This window comes from Macrosteles quadrilineatus, unplaced genomic scaffold (assembly GCF_028750875.1).
Source record: "Macrosteles quadrilineatus isolate MER2022 unplaced genomic scaffold, UCM_ALF_1.0 Scaffold_9__3_contigs__length_116548681, whole genome shotgun sequence".
Taxonomy (NCBI): domain Eukaryota; kingdom Metazoa; phylum Arthropoda; class Insecta; order Hemiptera; family Cicadellidae; genus Macrosteles; species Macrosteles quadrilineatus.
The window spans coordinates 19,768,471-19,788,166 of NW_026542602.1; the positions used below are offsets into that span (position 1 = coordinate 19,768,471).

The window sequence follows — 19,696 nt, forward strand, 5'->3', positions numbered from 1 at the left end:
AGAGAAAAGTCAAGTACAGTATGAATAAACTTCCCAACAACCTAACAACCAACAACCTAACCAACCTAACAATCAAATCAACTAACTATGAGGTTTTCAGTTTGATCTTTATAACATTTGACAAAAATAAAAATATGCCAGTTTAATTATACTGGGTGTTCAAAATAGATTGGTTCCACTTTATACTTTAACCATACTATTACAGTACTATAAAATGACGGCGTCCTTCAGTGTTGGTTGCGTCTACCACTTACCTAATCAGTTTTTGCTTTTCAAAATTTTTGCCAAATTTCATTAATTTGAATAGATATTTTGAACTAAAATTAAAATGGTTAGCTAGCACATTAATTGGATTAGGTTGGCTAACACACTAATTCCATTTTTGAACCTTTTGAGGGATTATTAATAAACGCATGCTAAAAATAGACGTGTTTAACACATTCTACATGTTGCTTTAATTTTATTTAAACATAATCCACTATATATATTTATAAAATAAATATGAGCAGAATTCTGCTGTGTAACACTCTTAGACTAATTCGTAGTGTAGGTAGCACGTACAAATTATTTATATGTAAGGCATGCTAGTGTGACTCCTTAGATCTCAATCATAAGATAACCAGCATAATTAAAGTCGTTTACATTTTCCTCTTCATGTCTAAGAAACCAACTTCCAAAAAGTTTTCTTATTAATGTTATATTTAATTGAGTCTGGACTACTCAAAACCAGTTGTAATACATTTACGGGCTGGTGTAGTTGACCTTTGGTAAGAAACGTGCAAGAACTGGTTAGTATTTGGCTCTGCACTGTGTTTATATGGATGGCAAATGTATCCAATAGTAGATTTCGAACAAAAGGTTTTTTATATGCACCTGCCTTATTACAATGCTATTAATTTACTTAAGTTACGTTCAACACAGCATAACGTCTTCTCAAAAGAAACATTCGTAAGTGATTGAAAACCTTTGTTTATTAATAAACCTTTGTTGTTACTACATAAAGAGATTTGTAGGGAATAAAAAGTCAAAATTCTGCAGCTTGGTAACGGTAAAATGGAATTTTATTTGTAAACAATTACTCCATTTACATAGACTATGTAAACATCTTTTGACCTCAACATTGATAGTAAAATAAAACATAGAGACTATTTACAGGAGTCGAGGGGTTTTGAACGACCCAAGTCGGTGGGCTCAAAGGAGAGTCGCTCAAAACCCGCGACCCAAAAATGGGTTGCGGTTGCCTGGAGACAGCTTCAGTCACTAAACTGTGGTGTACAAACAATGTTTCAAAACACTACAACACTATAAGATGATCAAATATGTTCATTGTTTGTTCATACAATTTAAATTAGATAAGAAATCATTAAGTCTATAAGAGAGTCGAGGGTTTTTTTTATAAGAAAAGCAATTATTTTATAATAAAATACTACTATTACTATTTGTATTAAGAATAAGTTTAAAATTAACGTTTCTGCAAAGAATTATTCCTTTTTTCCTTGTGGTTTGAACTAGCGTTCTTTCGATTGATTTATAAAATAATAACTTTGAATACAAGACCAATTCAACAGTAGTTTACATTGGCTAACTGAAACCCCAATTTTACTACTAAAACAGCTAAACAAACATAACAAATGTGTTTTTCAAGGAATTTGGCTCTAAAAAAATGCTATAAGTTTGTAAAATTGAGGTTTAAAATATTCTGGATACCAACTTTGGTAATATTTTAAAAAGCTAGATAATTTGTTAATAATTCTTTTCTATTTATTGGTAAAATGCAATGTTTTAAATAAAGGTGTATGCTCTAGAGGATTTCTTAAAATTAGAATCAAATTGAAGTAACGCTCTTTGTTAAGACATTACTTTACAAATACTGTATATTGCATACACTTGTGCAGCACAAACCTGCAACTAAGCAACTGATGTGGCTGTTAGACATGGTTTACTTTATACACAGCATAAAATGGTTGAACTATAGGTAAGAAAATGATAAAAGAATATGGCCATCCTTCAATTTAAGATGACCACTTTACGGTCGAAATCGAACCAAACACATTTAAAAAGTGGCTACAAACCAAAGTACAGTATAAGTGCAAGAGTCATATTTCTACCAAAAATTAACAATTTTATGTCTATACCTCTCCTTACGTTATGTTTTTCGTCATTCTTTCCGTTGTGATAAATTTGTCCAAGTAACATATGGGAACAATACAAGAATTGCAGGGAACAGATTAATACCTAGTTAAAAAATTTCCTAAAATTGGTTTTAAACTCTAAATCTAATAAAAGATAACTTGTAGTTGTTCGAAGCCTTCCAGTGTCTCCAGGCTTTAGTCGTGGGTTTACTTATATGGGATAGCTTGTGGTTTTTCAAACAATGGCCTTAACAGTTCATCTGCAGACAGCTCTCCGTCCTGATTCGAATCTATGAACTTGTGAACTATTAGTCGTGCCAGCTCGCCGTTATTTTGTAGTTCATCTGCAAACCAATCTGCTGGGAAACTGTGAACAAATATCGATAACCATTAAATTTTATAAATGTAGAAAAAAACTACTTATCCCTTTATTGTATTCGCAAAAAAATGTGTACTTAAAAAGCAAACTATCATATGATCAATTACTTTATATTTCACACATCGGATCGAACTAGAGAATAGCAAGAATTGCTTGGTCACCCTATTCAAACTTCACACACATTAAACCCTCTCTAAGCATCGATACAAGTTCCCGATCATTCAACAACTGTTAAAAGTATTAAATAAGAAGCGAAAGTAGACCAAAAAGTGATATAAGGTAAAGTATTCCTTTTAGAGAGAACAAAAATGTTATTGACACTCCTCGTATGTAGATAGGCACCAGTAAATGCACATTTTACTTCCAGTTTTAATTGCAAAATTGTCTGGGGATAGGGAGTTAAGGAATATACAATATTACCACCAAATAATTAGTGAAAATGTAATCACACGTTTGGTTTGTTACCTTTTAATAACATACGAGGTGTTAGCCCGTCCTACGTACGGGAATTTAGTAGTCAGATACAATTACAATTCAGATTCAGGTACAATTCAGATCAGCTAGTTTACACATATAAAGACAAAAAAAATCTAAGTCGTCCCACAGTGGATGATCCATTCAGTTCTTAAACCTTGCCATTCCAATTTTACCTGTTAGCCTCATTAGTCGGTGGCATGTCAGGACTGATCATCTCAGAGTCTGCTCTCTTGCCGAAACCGCGAGCCGTGGACAGTGCGTGGTTCTTGAAGCCCCGTATCGACCTGGGTTTGTCCCTCATATAGACTGGGACATTCCCCGTGGCAACCGTCACCAGAAGTATCAGCAACCACATCAGCACCGTGTACGCCCTCATTGAGCCCATCTAAACATACAATCGACACTTTAATGAATAAAATACTGTTTGTGACTACATTACAGGCAAACTGATAGGTGCGGTAGAGAATGTTAGTATTTATCCTTGTAGTCATCCAGCATCTTATCTCAATCATGTTTTATTGAAAGTTTCAATATTTATTTATCTAAAAAGTCTCAGAATGGGGCTAAGTTAGAATTTGGAAGTTACAAGAAGGTTCATGTAAAATGTAGTTACATGTAAATAATCAGTAGAAATAAAATATGGACAGCCAGTGTTGACTTCACTTATTGGGTTTCTCACATTAGCTGTATATAAGTGGATAGAAAAAACATAAAAATATATAAGATACAAATGGAAAAGAAATTCTATATCATGCCGAGTACTGACAGAATAACTTCCTCAATTTAGCGAACCTTAGTGGAGTTTTATGATTTTTTTAAGTTGCGTGGATTTCCTTATGTTAGTAGATTTTTTCCATCGGTGAACATCAATATAGAACATAAGTTAAACAAAATATTTTGGAAGTACTGTAATAGGCTAAATGGACTTTTCCTCGCCAAATAGATTAGCTAGACATTAGTGTACGTCTTTTGCAAATCGTTACTTAATTAAGTAGTAAAAACCAGTCATAGCTTATACTCAGATACTTTGCTACCAAGAAAAGGCGGCGGATTCTTGTGTCTACTTTTTTTAAGTAGTCGAAAAGATATCAGTACATGAGCAAGAAGAAATTTATTTATGCCTAATTATGCATTGTCAATTGTTGATATCCAACAGTTTAAAAAGCTTTTAAGCGCTAGAAGTTTCGTTTATTGTGCCCTCTTTTAAACAGGAAAACGAATTTCAACTGAATCTTGATACAATTCTGTACACATCACAATAGTTTTAATTCAAAGTTAATCAGCGTTACCGTATGTTAAAATGAGAAAATTTAATTGAGTAAATTAAATCAAAACAAAGATGGCTGTATCATTATTGATCAATCTAAAAACTGTGAACTGAAAACGTGTTATTCCGTTCTGTTTATTAACGTTAAGGGTAAGAATAATCTTTATTTTGTAGAACTAAAAGATAATTATAAATCAATGAACATTTTTCTTGGCTACAACGGCAAACCGAACTATTGGGTTATCCAACTATTGAATTGGTTATTCTATTTTGTGATAGTTTTATATAACGAACAATTATTTAAGAATTCTTAAAAACTAATTCAATTTATCACATAATCTTAGTAATACAGATTTTCAGGAATTGCTCTCTCCATTATTAATTAGGTAACAAAACACTCCCAATGTTGTCTTTTCGGATCTTTTTACACAGTCATTCAAAGTTCTCATTATGTATTATAAAATTAGTTTATTAATGACACATATGATACAAGTGTATTTGATACAAGACAAATATGTGTATTACAATACACTGAAGCAGGGACGACAAGCAGTGCATTACAATCTGGCTATATGTGTGAGAATGACTGTCATTGACGAAGATTTGTTGTGTCTTTGGCAAGGATTATTTACTCAAGACCAGTTATCAAGGACAACTAGCTCAGTTCCGAAGGCGATATATTTTCTCAAGGTGAAAAACCTGATCATTAGGTACCTATACTGTTAAATCATTTAGCATACTTTTCAACTTAATGATGATGGGATTATTTTACCTAAGGTGTTCTATAGTCCGGAAAGGAAAGACCAGGGCTACTGCAACGCTAGAGAGCGGGCTGCAATCACACGGGCTGGTCTCTGGAACAAAAGAAAATCACCTTATATCAATCGCAGTGTACTATAAACCGTAAAAAACTGCTCAAAAACACTTTAAAATACTGTGGGTTTTTTATTTACGCTATAACCGTAGAATAAGAATAGGTTCAGTTTTCTGTTGACTAAAATCGTTTTCAAACCTATAGTAAAAATATTGATGTTCCAGCTAAAACATCAAAATGTTTTATATTTTCCGTAACTTTTTTTAAACACGTTAAAAGGACATTTAGTTGAGTACTAAGCTTTTTTCCTAAGTTACATGCTACCCAGTACTTAAGTTCAATAATTTTCGCTGTCTAATTACCCGTAAGGATAAGGGAGGCTTCACTTAAGCTAGACTGAAGAGTAGCTTATAAACATTTTCACGGAATGTTCCATAGTCACCTACCGTACGACATACTTCTCTGCTGCTTCAGGATGTGATGGAGTACTTAGGCTACAAGAAACTGCCTTGAGAGCCATGACATCTGGCGCTCCTTTTAAACATTGTAAGCCAATCTTTAGAAGGCTAAAAGTATCTATCTATATATTAATAGGCAAGCATGTTTCTTTAAAACCTTTTTTCTCAGCTTGTGTGCATCGTGGGGTAAATCTGCGCATACCGTTAGATAGCAATTTTCCTGTAGGTGTGCAGAATCCCTTTATAAATTTAAATAGGCTCAAAGATAAGCACAAAAAATGAGTTTGAAAATTTGAAAAAATTAACATGGATTTTATGCGTTGCCATGCTGGTGACGAAATAACAACGAAATATAAACAGAAAATCAAAACAAATGGAAGAAACTCCAATCACATGTTTATTTACAGTGTGGGGTGAAAATAGAGAAGTGAGTACATTACATATTTTTGGTCGAATTTCGACCACTGGACGACCTCTCGTATACTGTTATTGGGCAGTATATAACCTCCTCCCTTGGTCAAACATTGAGCTACGAAAGACCAGAGGAGATTTTCATAGCTAGAATATACGCAGCAGAAGCAAAATTGATATTTCTAGATTCCGACTTCAAGAACACAGAGCAGTATTTGGGAGAAAAAGTTTTCCATGGCTGTACGCGATAGTCTTCTTCAAAGAGCCTACTACTCCGTAAAAGAGTATATTGATGATAAATTTGAGTGTGAACATCATCTCCTTAGTCACCTGCCAAGTTTTATTTAGAAATCTTTTTAATTTTATTCTTTAAAAGATACAAGTGGTCAACAACACAGCCTTAGTATGTATAAGGTAATACATCCTGTTGGGTAGGTGCTACATTAGGAATAAAAAATGATGAGCACAATTATGTACGACATTTTAGCAATTTTACGAAATATTTAAGGGGAAAGAACTTAGTTACTCACTATTAACTGATAGTAGAAACAAAAAAAAAACAAAAAATTTTGCCAAAAGACGTTGAGCATTTGTGAGGATTTTGGAAGGTTTGTAAATATTTGTTTATTGAGAGTGTTTGTGACTGTAAACATTTATTTACAACATAATCTTGTAACTTGTAACACCCTAAAGACGTATTCAGGAAGGTACAGTAAATTGAATACACTAACCTACAGTTACCCACGTATAAATCCAAGTGATAAATTTCGGATCTTTATTCAAGACTGACAGGAACTTATCACATAATGCCAGCAGCTCTCAGGAACCATTATTCTTTATCTTTTACCTTGAACCATAACTTATATTTTCTCAAGATCAGTGCATATTTTACACATGGAGAACGTGAAGATGTAGGTTTCAGTGTTTTTATTAAAACTAAGCATCTTGTAATACTAAGCGAATGGGTCAATGCCAATCATAAATGAACAACAATAGGTGTAATATAAATTTACCAAAAATTTCGGTGTAATCTATTTTTAATCCTTTTTACCACTTTTTTCTGTTGTTTGAGGGAATAAAACAAGAATAAAAGGTCGAAGGAAAGAGCACAGTTTGTTCGTAATGATTAATTATCAAAATAACATGATTAAGTAAAAGAAAATATCATGATGATTAACTCATACATACATATAAATCATCATACTATTTTCACAATATTATGTTAGTTTTATCTTAAGTATACATAAAGTAGTTTTAATTACATAAAAAAGCTTGTAGCCTCTATTAACCTTCACTTTGCTAGATAGTATGCCATCTGGACTATGATGGAACATTTCCAGCATATCAAGTAGTAAACGATTAAACTCATTATAAAGACTAACCAGGATGAACAGTAGTAGGCCTATGGTTTTGTTAGTGGCAGTTCTAAGAAATGAACCCGATATATAACGGATTTGGTTACGCAGTCAAGCCCACAATTATTGACTGAGCCATCAGTTCTTGGATACGTTTATTACATGGATATATGTGCGAATTGCATATATGTTCATATGGGAATCCTGGCCTTTGAAATAAATATTTTGATCAATGTGGCAAAGACTAGTAAAATATTCTCAGCCACGTACATTCATTTGGATAAAGCTCTGTTCTAAATGTATTCAAGATACTACAAGTTCTTTATTTTGGAACTCCTACTCGCATAAAAAGCAATACACACAACTTAACTTTTAAATTTGAGAAAATCATAATTAGTCTAGTTCATCAACTGAGCTGTTCACAAACATCGTTTATAACGTTTTAATGTATGAAAAAATATATATCACTTTTCCAAAAGTCTTGGTAAATAATAAACAAAAGTATATTGAAACATAGTTACTCGTATAATGCTAGTTTAAAAAGTTTAAATCTAATAGTATTTAATTAAATACCATGTTACAATTTATTACACCACAGGCAAATTAGTTTTATCCTTACCGAATTGTAATTAAGCGTTGTATTTCTGTATTGAAATCTTGGTATGTTGTTCTTAGTGTTCTTAGTACTTCTCTATGTGTTCTGGGTGACTATTGATAAACAATGAATATCAACGAGACATTTGTAACAAAATAACCTAGAAACAAACCCGTCTTCTGAGGGTTTTGTTTCATGAAAAGAGATCTTTAATGAATAATTCAGGTCCAATTTGGTTTTATCGTAAGTGTATTCTGGTCATACGATAAGTATGTCGTTCTCTTTTACATTTGTATCTAAATGTATTGATGGGATAAGGAATATAAAATGTGGTTTCAAATAGGTTAATTCTAGTCTAAACGTACAAAAAAAGAGTGAAAGGTGTATGATATTACCAACTTAATTTTTTTACATAGTTTTGTTAGGGCTATGATTAATCGAGAAATATCGTTACATGTCGAAAAGAAATCGTTATATAACTTCAGATTAGTTAGTTGGGTTAAGGGTATAATAGGAAAGTTTTGGATTTTGTAAATTAAAAATAGAATAAATAGGCCTATTGTTTTAAGGAAAGCATATTAAATGTATATCAACCTATAAATTGCCATAACTTTGGAATAACTTTTAATTTTAAATGTTTTAGCATTATTGAAGTATAATATACATTCTGATTTATGTTGCCTTAACTCATTAAGTTTCCAAACTTTTAATTGGTTAAATAAATCCTCTCTATAAAAACCTGCTTCCCTTATCTCTAATGCTCCAAAAAGTGCGTGTAAATTTAAATTTCAAATCAGATTTGTATCTTACACCTGGCGTGTTATATGCGTATTTACATGTCTCTTGTAAGGGGGAGCATTTTCATACAAGATCAAGATTAGTTTCTAGTAGAATTTAGTTAAGAGAAACTGGTAGTGTTAGTTAATAGTAAGTTCGAAAAGTAGCACCAAACGACTTGAAGGTATTCAATTCATCATCACAATCGTAAAGATCAAGCTGGCATTGTATTTTTTATTACAATTATTCAATTTTTTCTCAAATAGTTCTCTAGTATTTTATGCACTTAACAGATTGAACATTTGATGTACTTAGAGAAGGAACTTTTAGGGTATACTTAAGCTTTCGGTAAAAAGTGACCAAATCTGAATCAAGAGTAAATTAGCTTCTCAGTTAACCCCGTCAATCTGTAACAAAATCATGAAGTAGGCTATAAGCATAGAATCGTCAATTTTAAGCCCAAAAACAATTAAAAGCTAATTGTGAAACCATTTTTGTTCATGGATGAATATGCTCTGCCTAGGTGGTTCACCTACTATTTTTAATAAACAATGTTTTTGATATATTTATCAAGGAAGATGCTAGTCACACGGAGTTCTTTGAACTTACAAAGAGAATATTCAATATTATCTTTGCTAAATTCGATTGACGTTAACCGAAAGAAGCATTTATAATTCATGAACAATGATTCGTCTTCAACCTATCAAAAGTGACTATAGACGATATTTTGTAGACTAAACCTATTGTTAACAAACTTATAGTAACAGTTGCTTCGCAAATACTGTATTTGTGCTAAATATGTTTTAAGCGTTCACCCTTTTATTCATCCTATAGGCTATGTGTACTGTATGGAAGATAGGAAGGCCTTATAAACGGTGTGTTTAAATTTAATAAGATTAAGGTTAATAATAATGTTAGAGAAGAGGACCCATCTGAGTTACCGTGAATGTTGTACAGATGATTAACCGGTCTCGGTAAAAGCGTATTGGGCCGAAAACAATACAATTCCTGTTTAAGGCCTTCGGATATCTCTCCTGCCCTTGCCTCTGGTTTTCCCCGCTTGGTTTTACCACAAAGATGTGTCACTGTTCGACTAATGGTTAACAACTTTTTATTGTTAAGTGTGTATTCAGTGTGTATTTCAAACTAAAAATGAAAGGGGATTGAGAATAAAATGGAGTATTACAAAATGGGTAGCCTTGTCACTGACTAAGCAAACATTTTGTATAGCCAAAATCATCTTTTCATGTCAAATGATTAAGTACGGCTGAGCCAAGTATCGAACAACTAACGAAAGACTGACTTCTCTCAGGCTCAAACCAGCAAACTGTATATTTTTGGTGAGCGTTATAAGCTACTCAGCTTTGCACTAAAATATATTAAATAAATAAATGTATTATTAAATAAAATAAACGATAAAATTTTTTATAAATCATCTAACTAACAAACGCATATTATACCCAAATTCAAGTTTATAAACTCTCCACGAAAAGTCTACTTATCGTAAAGACTGAATTCACTTGTGATAAAACAGAATTGGATTTGAATAATTCAGTACAGATCCTTTTTGAGGTTGCCAAAGTCTCAGAGCAGATGATTCTAAACATTGTGTTTTCGATCTCTACGGTTGCAATGTACATTGCGACTCAAAGTGTTAAAACATGAAGCTGTGGATAAATGTTTAGATGACACGTTTAGAAGCGTAATAGTGTGGTTTCTTTTTATAACATAGTAATATATTTTTGAAATAGAAAATTTAACATGGTAAAAAGACTTTGCATGACAAATCGTAATTAAATATATTTTTTCTCTTGAACTCACTTCTATTTCCAATTGACAATTTGTATTAGACAGAGTTAAGATTTATATTGCAGACGTATATAACTAGTATGTTAAAAGCTATAAGCTGTCCCAATAACTAGTAAATGCCGGTAATGAAAAACTATAATCATGTATATGTCTTTGAGAAAATACATAACATGTTTATTATACGTCTAAAAATTGTAATAGTGATTTATTTACTCATTGCCTAGTGGGAAACGTCATTCTACTAAAATTCTGTTTCCAAACCAAACAAAAGCAAATCAAATAATTAATTTCTGCCAACAAATTATCATAAATTTGTTTTATGTTTCACTAACGTTTTAATCGTGTACAATAGAATGTTTATAGCTATTTTAAATGTGAAAGAAACAGTGCCGTTGGATAACAATTATCACCCTATGATTTACTTAAAATATATAAAAACAATAGATGCAAATTTACACCAGTTAAAGACGTATTACTTCTTCTTTCTTTTGATACTAAGAAACTTATCATAGACGTACAACAAAGGATAAAGCGCCTTTACTTAGTCAATAAAATTCACCGCTCATTTTGGACTACTGTACTTCAAGTTACTGGCAGCTTAACATAAAGCAATACACTTAAATTATATTTACATGAAGCGTGGCTTTTTACAATACACTTTTGTCACAGTAAAATTAAAAAGCAAGAATGATTTGTTTAATCTTGTCACAAAAACTTAGAGGCTGAAAGATTTTAAAAACTTATAAATATGCAGTTGAAACAGTATTCTCACACAATTGGTTTAGTTTTAACATACAGGAACGAAACTTAAACTAAAAATTACATACAAATCAAACATTTAAACGGTCATAATATTTTCAACAACACTTTCTGAATAATAAACATCAATTAACAACATTGTATCAAGACCTTTGTAAAATGTTTCTTATTGATTGCATTTAATCGGGGTTTTACTGAACATGTTTAAAATTAAACGTAATAATAACCGTTGTATAACTTATCAAAAATATTTGTTATAAGTAGTATAAAATGCAGTAGTTTAATCATTTGAGCGTTTAGACAATTAGAATAAATCACCGCAAGCTTCAAAGTAGTTAACATTGCAACTCGTACCCAATCAAATTTGCAAGTATAATTTCGGTTGCAGAAGTTTGACCTGCTGAAAGGGTTGAACTGAAAGTGTTTTAAATTAATAATGCTTACTGAGCTAAATGTAATTTTAAATTGTATTGCGGATGCTGTTGATATTCCTAATTACAACGTAAATGTATTTCAATGGTATTATGGTCATATTGAAATTTAATAACTTGTAATAACAGCAAATTTTTATCAAATATAAAAAGTCTTTCTGTGAATCAGCAACTGAGGAAATTTCCAGTTTCACGTACAAACGGCTTGCTATAAAATATAGTTCTCACTTATAATATACAGTTATACAGTCATTAAATTTAAAAGCATAAAAACACACTAGGTAAATTAATGAATGTTGCTAAATATATACCTAGTTTCTGTGAGAACCATGAAGGTGTGTGATTTATTATGTATTTAAAGTAATGATACAACGTAATCAAAAGTAATTACGAATTGCAATGGTTTCTAACGTTAATAATGGCTTGAAATGCAAAATATATTTATTTAGACGAGGCTATTAGTTTATTGCTTGCTTTCAACTGACATCACGTGTGTTTTAACGACAGACCTTTGTTTTTAGTTTTTAGTACATAGAGTGGGGAAAATCATTACAAAAATGCACATTTGAAGCAAGCTATTAATTAGTTAGCTTGTTTTTCTATATTCATTAATTATTTTACGTTTAAGCTCGAAGATAAATAGCTACAATTACTTTTTATAGACTTAAAACACTTGATAATATTTTAATTGGTTTCTTCTTAATTATTTTTTTTTCAAGTCAATAGCTTAGACAAGAGTACAAAATTGAAGTTTATGAGTCTATTGGGGCGTCTCCTGATTTATTTTTTCAAAGCCATTTAAAAATGAAAAATGGTTATGTCAAGATTTTTTAAAGTGTCTTACGGTTTAAAGTAGGCCTAATCTAACGATATCTAAATGTTTCTAATCAATATGTCGCACCTTTAAAATTATAACGTATAACGTTTTGTATACTCTTTAGTGTAAAATTTAATTACATTTAAAAGAAAATTATAACATTGCAAAATCAACATGCATTTCTTTTAAAAGTTTCCAAACTGTTCAACTAGCTAGGAAATGTTTAAATTGGCAATAATTTAGCATTGAAACTCGAGTCACGTTTCCAGTTACATTCACAGTTAGGACTTCAGTTGCAAATGAAGTTAGGGCTGGTCACGCGGCAAAGGTATGTAAATTCTGAAGCTTTGATCAAACCCACCTTCTCAGATAAGTACAGGCTTTTTGAGAAAAAGAACAATGAGTTGCTTAAGAAGTATATATATATATATATATATATACATATCTATCTATTTACCATTTATTCAACACACGTTTTATCACTTTTTCAAGTGGTTGCTGTGTTCAAAAGAATAACAGTACCGGTACTCATTTATTGTTAAAAAATATAAATAAATCTTCACGACTTCGTTAATAAGTTACGTTTTATGAGTTTAAAACGTTTCATTATCATTAAACTTTCGTTTTACTTAATCTTAATATGTTTAAGTAAAATAAATAAAATCAATTCAATGGTAAAATAAATTGTAGCTGAATACCATACATACCATCATGTTTTACAAAAATTAATCAAGTTACAACGAAAAACATGAGTGTTTTATCTGGTTTTATGTGGGTATTGAAATGTATTGAGCTGGAAAGATTCCATACACTGATTGTATTATGACAACTAAAGTATCTGAAAAATGTTTTGCAACTTTATGTTAAGCCAAGCATATCACATTGAAGTATCGGAAGCAAGACCACGAAACAGTTCGAAGCTATTGACGTTTACATGTAACTAAACATTTAAACACACACACGCGTAGGTCACAAACATGTTTGGTGTTGTTAACATGCGATTAAACTGCATGGGGAGTTTGTATCATGTACAAACAGCTAAGCTAAACTGCGATCGTATGCTGGTTGATCATGCTTTATCTGATAAATAAATAGATCCTTTTACACGTCAGAAAAATATATGAAATAAATTATGTATGTGTTCTCCGCCCGATAAAAAAATAACACCCATGAAATGGTAATGAAAAAGTTTATCAATATACAATAATATACAAATAATAAGTCAAATATAAATTGATATTTATTATTAATAATATAAATCAGTATAGATATACACGTAATTATCATTAGCTTAGATAGCTATTAATAGTAATTATCATTAGCTTAGATAGCTATTAATAGAATCTAACCATCCCCATGAGTAGGTTTGCTACAAAACATTACTATCCGATGAGTGATATTTTCAACTTTCTATTTAGTGAACCTTAACTTGAGACAAGGCAATAAAATCCAAGGAAATTTCAACTTTCATTCCCCTACTAATCTTTAATGATTTTTTCATTTCTTGGTCATTTATATACTATAATATTTCATATACCTACTAACGACAACACTATTTACTATTGGGAGGTACAACCAGCTATTTTTTGTATAACAGAGTATTTTAAAATGAAATTCAAACTTGTTTGTGTAACTTAAAGTTTATTAGACATGTAAGGTGAAGAAAATTACTAAGACACTTGATGTATTTCACTACTGTGCCCTATTTTAAAATTCAATGTATTGACCAATAAACTGTAAGAACCTAAAATGTTTTGTAAGCTCATGTCATAGTGTAGTAAAACAAAGATTAACTGTTCCTAAGTTACACGTAAGATTGATATTTAACAGCACGCAACAGAAATAAAGGCCGTTTTACTTATACGAGCTTGCTCGTAGAAAAATAGTTTATTTGCTTAATTATTATACAATTCTTGATGGCAATTTATTAGTTTCTTAAATATTTGTATTTCGTACACTATTGTTGTATATAAATATACTATTTTATAATGTATTTTTCATCCCAAAAATTGAATGTACTGTCGAATGTGTACGTTGATTTTGCTTACTATGAATTAAAAAAAAATCCGTACTAGAAGCAAAAATATTGTGATTGATATATTTTTAATTAGCTAAATATTTGAAATTGTTAACCATCAACAACATACTGTAAATAACAATGCTCTGACAAAGAGATATTTGAGATGGAAGATTGAGTAATACTATTGCCTATTGGTAGTGAAAAAGACGTCTCATCTATATGGACCAGACGAAGCCAGTTTTTGTGAAGATGAAGTTAAATTGGACATATATTTCAAGACGTAGGTAGCCTCTGCCAATATGTTACCCTCTCTAAGTAGATGTTTAAAGTAACCACAGTTTTGGATTCATTCTTAAGTTAACCTTTCCTTTATTTGTAGGAGCAGGATGTTTACAAGCATATATTAATCTGTAACAAGTGAGCAAATCACTTTGATTATTTTCTAATTCTGCTGTAGTTTATTCTACCAAGTTCTGTATTCCAACCCACAAATGAGCAACACAACGGGTTTTATCAAGACATTTTCATATCAGCATTAATTAATTAGGTAAACTCTGTGCAAAGATGTTCTACCGAAATAAACAAATTATATACAGTATCACTGTATCATTACATTCCCATCCTATCTTAGTAAGCAAGGACCACGCCATCAATACTTAATCTTTTTTAACCCAAATTAATAAGCTCTCTCGATTAAGGCAACGAGGTCATAAATCACCTTAAACCTCCTTTTAAACACTGAATAAATAAATTGCGAAGTCTTAAAGGGTTGTTTAAAGTGAGCTGAACACAAATTGACATTTTGAAAATAATTATTTGTTACGTGTTTCATTGAAATATAAAAACCTATATTTAAGGTTTTCTTAGTGATATTCATCAAACCCCTCCTTGATGTATCTAGTCAAAGTTATACCTAAATATGCTGTATCCCATTATATAATATATCATGGGATACGTCAACTTTTTGGTACTATCTTTTATATTATAAAAGATAGCATATTATTGACATAGAAATCAAATGGTAATCAAACAAATTCGATACATCCACAAAATATTTCATTTGTCACAAATCGCTTCTTCAAGGAAGGAAAAATTCTCTTTAACGTTCACAATATCAGCATGTCTTAAGTAGTTCGCAAGTTATTTTTTTAAATGAGATGTGATTGAAACCAAATATTAAGTTTAATAGTGCTACCGGGTAATCTGCCAAACTCTTACTACGAGAAAGTTATTAAAAAGGTTTAGACAAAAATACGTTAAAATAAAGAAAAGTATACAACTCCGTTGATTTATACTAACAAGATTTATATTTGATAGCTAAGCATTTGTTTTGGCTTGAAACTGTCAGATTTGGTATTTGCCAAAGTTTGTGTGTATTCATATAATAGTTTTCCCTGCGTATCTGAAAAAATGCACACTAAATATGCAAACCAACTGCTGTTCTGAGAAGGTTTCAACTGACTACAAGTTCCTCGTCCGTAGAACGGGTTTACAGCTAGTAAAAGTATACAACGCCTTTATACTTCCTGGCTATAATAGTATTTAATGGATTGTCTGCTTATGAATGGAGTTGAGCATTTAGTTTAACATGTCACTTGATAACCGACACCAACCTTAGAATAGCATAGTAAAAAAATTGTAAAATGTTTATAAACTGTTATCCTCACCAAATATTTTCAAAAAAAAAAACTATTATTAATTTATTCATTTTCTTCGACAAAAATTTGGTATACAAAAAATATGATACGTTATCTCGATAATTTGATTCATGACCGGTAATTTACTTAGTTACGATTTAATTGTAGGCTTTAGACCATTATTAAGTAAATTAATGGATTATAACACTTGGGAGACGAGTTGTCCACACCATTTACACGAGTCAAAGTGGGAAGTTATAAACAGAACAACTTTGTGTTACAAAACTGACAGCAAATTTAATTAATGTTGCTTATAATCGGCTTGTTTAACATTTATCATGTGTGTGGTTGTACCAAACCTCTTGAGCTTTGTTTGCTACACAAACGGAACTTGCTATACATGGAATTATCACTGACATTCATTATGTTATTGACAAAGTCTTAAAATATCATATACCAGTTATAGATATAATTTTATTGTAATACTTATTTTGTTTTTTACTCATTTACAAAATGAACGTTCCAATTAAAGAAACAAAAATCAAAAGGCATGTAATCAAGAATTTTTTTGTTTTTGATAAAGTTTGGTTTGTGTTATTGGCTATTTACGTAAAAACAACAATTGTTTGAACTTCGTTCAAACTGCAAGCAGTTGCACCAATAGCTTAGTTTGAACATCGCAATGGGCTTTAAATGAAGGAATCTGGACTTAATACTTAATGCTAGGTTACAACGGCAAATAAACAGTTTGTACCTGTAAACTGTTACACTAACAATATGGTTTATTTATGTGCTTATAATTTGTTTTTTAAGTTGACATTTCAAACTTTTACTTTTTCAAATCAAATGCACTATACTAAAGATGAATTGCTATAAAACATGGGTTGGATAAAATATAAATATTTATCTATATAGACTGCTATAGCATCTCCCTTAAAAATCTGGAGATCATTGGTTGAATTCCAAAAGAACCGATTCTAGGCCTAGTTGGGCATTTTTCATTGGTCAATGATGGTAGAAATCATAATAATTGACCCTATACAGCGACAACATTTTAGTTTAGAACGTTCCATAAAAAAAACTTCAATCACATAGGGAAAAGATCACCGTTTATAGTGGGAAATGGCTTATAATTAGATAAAATTAGCATACTGACCATGTAAGAGTTTTTGGAATTTTCTTTTGGTCTTTTACAACTGTTCCAAATAGAAAATCGAAAATAACGTACTTTAACTAGAAATGACTAGTTTGTTCGCAGGCTGAAAAATTTTGTTATTAATTTTGTTTATTCCTCGATTCAATCATACATATTTCTTCTAAGCATTTCCCTTTGTTTGTTCCAGGTTTATTAATCTAATGTACTGAAAGGTAAAGGAAGTTGTTGTAGAATATCTTATACAGCACAGATATTTGGGTTCTAAGCTAAATAAACTGTTGATGTTCCTGTATTTATTTAATAAGATACTTAGTTGAATTCTGAAAATGTTAATTATCTTAGATTGCAGTAAGAAATGTAATAATTAATAAGGAAGGAACTTAAAATACGAATAGAAAGTTGGAGAAATCTCGAATTTTCATAACTAAAACGAAAATCTTCAATATTGTTGTTCTAAACAGAGGTATTTCTAAACAAAGTTTTGAAGTTTTATAGTTAAAGTTATTTCTGTTGCCATTCTTGGATAACATAAAGCTTGATTGTTGGCTCTTATAACGCAATCTTTTTAACGTTTGCATGCAATTTGTATCCGTAGCACCAAATTATTTAGGGTTTCTGTAATATGATTAACAAAACTATATTTATATTGCATTACATTTCATTCAAGGCTTTGAGTTGGAGAATTATTGGTAACATTCATTCGAATAAAATAAGATTTTTTAGGTTTTAATGTTAAACACTAACTAACATTAGTACTTAAAAATAGAAATACATAAACATGTAACTAAACGATTTTCTGTAAAATGTTAGTTTACCCTACAGTATGGCTATCCCATTTTAAATAGGTTCGGACACAGATGAATAAACATTGAGTAAGCATTGAATAGAGAACATTTAGACACATAAGTACCCAAGTAAATACTTAACCCACATTTAGTTAAATTAGATTAGTTAGATTACCAAAAAAGCAAACTTTCTTTTTTAAAAAGCAAACTTACTTTTTTTAAAGCAAACTTGCTTTTTCACTGTCCTTTCTGCACAGAAACGTAGTCCCGAGTATTAAGTTCCAGGAAAATCTGTTAGTCAATATTCTGTATAGCGTGACTGTTTCTGACATTGTCAAAACATTACTCATCCCAACGCAAACAAACAGTGCTTCCATTTATAATGAGCATTATTACACGTTGACCTAGTTGAAATCTATTTACAGCGGCTTATAGTAGGGTTTGTGAAGGGAATGTTTTATGACAAGCATTTTAAATACTCTTTTACAGAAGGAGGGAGTAATCATAAAAAATATAGTTTTTTATGGATATATTGTTTTTTTTTTTTTTTAGTGAAATGGAATTGATAATTCAAAAAAAGATTTTTACAAACCACTGCATTGCAATTGTTCGGCCTTTGTTTTTCCATCACATAAAGTACCAAAAAGAGTAGGCGTAATAACGTTTAACTATTTAGGTTTTAATTATTTTACCTGTGGGATGTTAGAGTATGTTAGAGGGTGTGTTTCTGTGTAGGGATTGGAGTATGTTAGGTCATTATAAAGATCATGCTGAAAAAATATTTTAAAACCTCACCCCAAACCACGATTGAAATTATTGTTATACTGTCTATGGTGTTATTGAAGTTGTTTAACTAAATGCGAACACAAACAGCTTTGTCTGATTTTCGTAAAGCAAAACAAACACATCATTTTTTTTTTTTTTTTTTATCAAGGATATTTACTTAAGGATAGTATTTAAAAAATACAAGTTTAAAACTGAACCCTATTATCATCATCTCCAGAACACGTATTAAGCCGAAAACTAAACTTATACTAATAATTTAGACTAAATCATATGTATGCTGTAAATGTCAGACTAAAGATGTTATCTTTTCAAACACGATATTTTAAAGCTGATTCTCAAGTTCCAATTTCCAAGTTGTGTTTCTAGACGTGATTGTCCCAAACTAGAGAGAAGATTTTACAATGAGCTCGTTACATGAGAAAACGCTTCTGCTCATTTCGATCCTTTGTTTTTGACAGCTCAAAACAAATATTTTATTCATACAGAAGACGCTTCTTATGCCACCTTAAATTTGTTGTGTAAAAACAGTTCTTCAATGTACATATATGTAAATAATACGTACTATCAACCATTTTGGTACTTTTGGATGCATAGTCGTATGCCATTTTTATTTTAAGCACTTTATGAGTCTAGATTGATTTAATTTATAGTTTTGGTATATTATAAAAAAAACCTTATATGAAGATTACAAGTTTGTATAACATGTAACATGAATGCTTGATGAAATCTTTTAAGCATTTACAATAAGAAACATGATTCATGTATCTTTCTACAACCCACCCAATTGTTGTACTGATTTATAGTAAAGAGCAGATTTTGTGAATACTAACC

General features: G+C 30.8%; 1 protein-coding gene across 1 annotated transcript in view; it reads right to left on the minus strand.

Moving 5' to 3' along the window:
• Positions 1–1,817: 1,817 nt before the first annotated feature.
• LOC129004389 (allatotropins-like) overlaps positions 1,818–19,696 on the minus strand; it is a 46,210-nt gene continuing 28,331 nt past the window's right edge. Inside the window, exons 2-4 of the mRNA XM_054432960.1 lie at positions 5,028–5,109; positions 3,162–3,373; positions 1,818–2,499 (exon numbers count right to left, since the gene is read on the minus strand). Coding sequence (XP_054288935.1) covers positions 2,340–2,499; positions 3,162–3,373 — 372 coding nt within the window. The 5' untranslated portion in view covers positions 5,028–5,109 and the 3' untranslated portion in view covers positions 1,818–2,339. The remainder of the gene's footprint in view (positions 2,500–3,161; positions 3,374–5,027; positions 5,110–19,696) is intronic.